The sequence below is a fragment of the Mizuhopecten yessoensis genome, unplaced genomic scaffold (assembly GCF_002113885.1).
Source record: "Mizuhopecten yessoensis strain PY_sf001 unplaced genomic scaffold, ASM211388v2 scaffold9995, whole genome shotgun sequence".
NCBI lineage: Eukaryota > Metazoa > Mollusca > Bivalvia > Pectinida > Pectinidae > Mizuhopecten > Mizuhopecten yessoensis.
The window spans coordinates 1-1,092 of NW_018408326.1; the positions used below are offsets into that span (position 1 = coordinate 1).

Sequence of the window (1,092 nt, forward strand, 5' to 3'; positions counted from 1 at the left end):
CTCACTGTGTCCATGTGAGTTAATAATACTCACTGTGTCCATGTGGGTAATTAATACACTCACTGTGACCATGTGAGTAAATAATAAACTTACTGTGTCCATGTGAGTAAATACTACACTCACTTACCATGTGAGTAAAAAATATACTCAATGTGTCCATGTGAGTAAATAATACGCTCATGATGTCCATCTGAGTTAATACTACACTAATTGTTCTCAATTGAAAAGTTTACTCACCGTGTCTCTCTGAGCATTGTCTATCCCAGCTGATATAAGGATGTCCCTGATAGAGTCTCCATCTACTCCTAACAGGTAGGAGTAATGTAAACAGCTTCTGTCACACTGAACAACAAACAACAGGTAGGAGCAATGTAAACAGCTTCTGTCACGCTGAACAACAAACAACAGGTAGAAGTCATGTAAACAGCTTCTGTCACACTGAAAAACAAACAACAGGTAGGAGTAATGTAAACCGCTTCTGTCACACTGAACAACAAGCAACAGGTAGGAGTAATGTAAACAGCTCCTGTCACACTGAACAACAAACATCAGGTAGGAGTAATGTAAACATCTTCTTTCACACTGAACAACAAACAACAGGTAGAAGTAATGTAAACAGCTTCTGTCACACCGAACAACAAACAACAGGGAGGAGTAATGTAAACAGCTTCTGTCACACTGAACAACAAACAACAGGTAGGTGTAATGTAAACAGGTTGTCCCACTGAACAACAAACGACAGGTAGGAGTAATGTAAACATCTTCTTTCACACTGAACAACAAACAACAGGTAGGAGAAATGTAAACAGCTTCTGTCACGCTGAACAACAAACAACAGGTAGGTGTAATGTAAACAGGTTGTCCCACTGAACAACAAACGACAGGGAGGTGTAATGTAAACCGGCTGTCACACTGAACAACAAACGATAGGTAGGAGTAATGTTAACAGCTTCTGTCACACTGAACAACAAACAACAGGTAGGAGTAATGTAAACAGGTTCTGTCACACTGAACAACAAACGACAGGTAGGTGTAATGTAAACAGGTTGTCACACTGAACAACAAACGACAGGTAGGAGTAATGTTAACAGC

At 39.9% G+C, this 1,092-nt stretch overlaps 1 protein-coding gene across 1 annotated transcript in view; it reads right to left on the reverse strand.

Annotated features, from left to right (window-relative positions):
* Positions 1 to 237: 237 nt before the first annotated feature.
* The window catches only part of LOC110459278 (tankyrase-1-like), a gene marked incomplete at its 3' end in the record, with an annotated part of 70,827 nt that continues 69,972 nt past the window's right edge, over positions 238 to 1,092 (reverse strand). The window contains exon 19 of the mRNA XM_021511461.1: positions 238 to 342. Within this exon, the coding sequence (XP_021367136.1) occupies positions 238 to 342 (105 nt within the window). The remainder of the gene's footprint in view (positions 343 to 1,092) is intronic.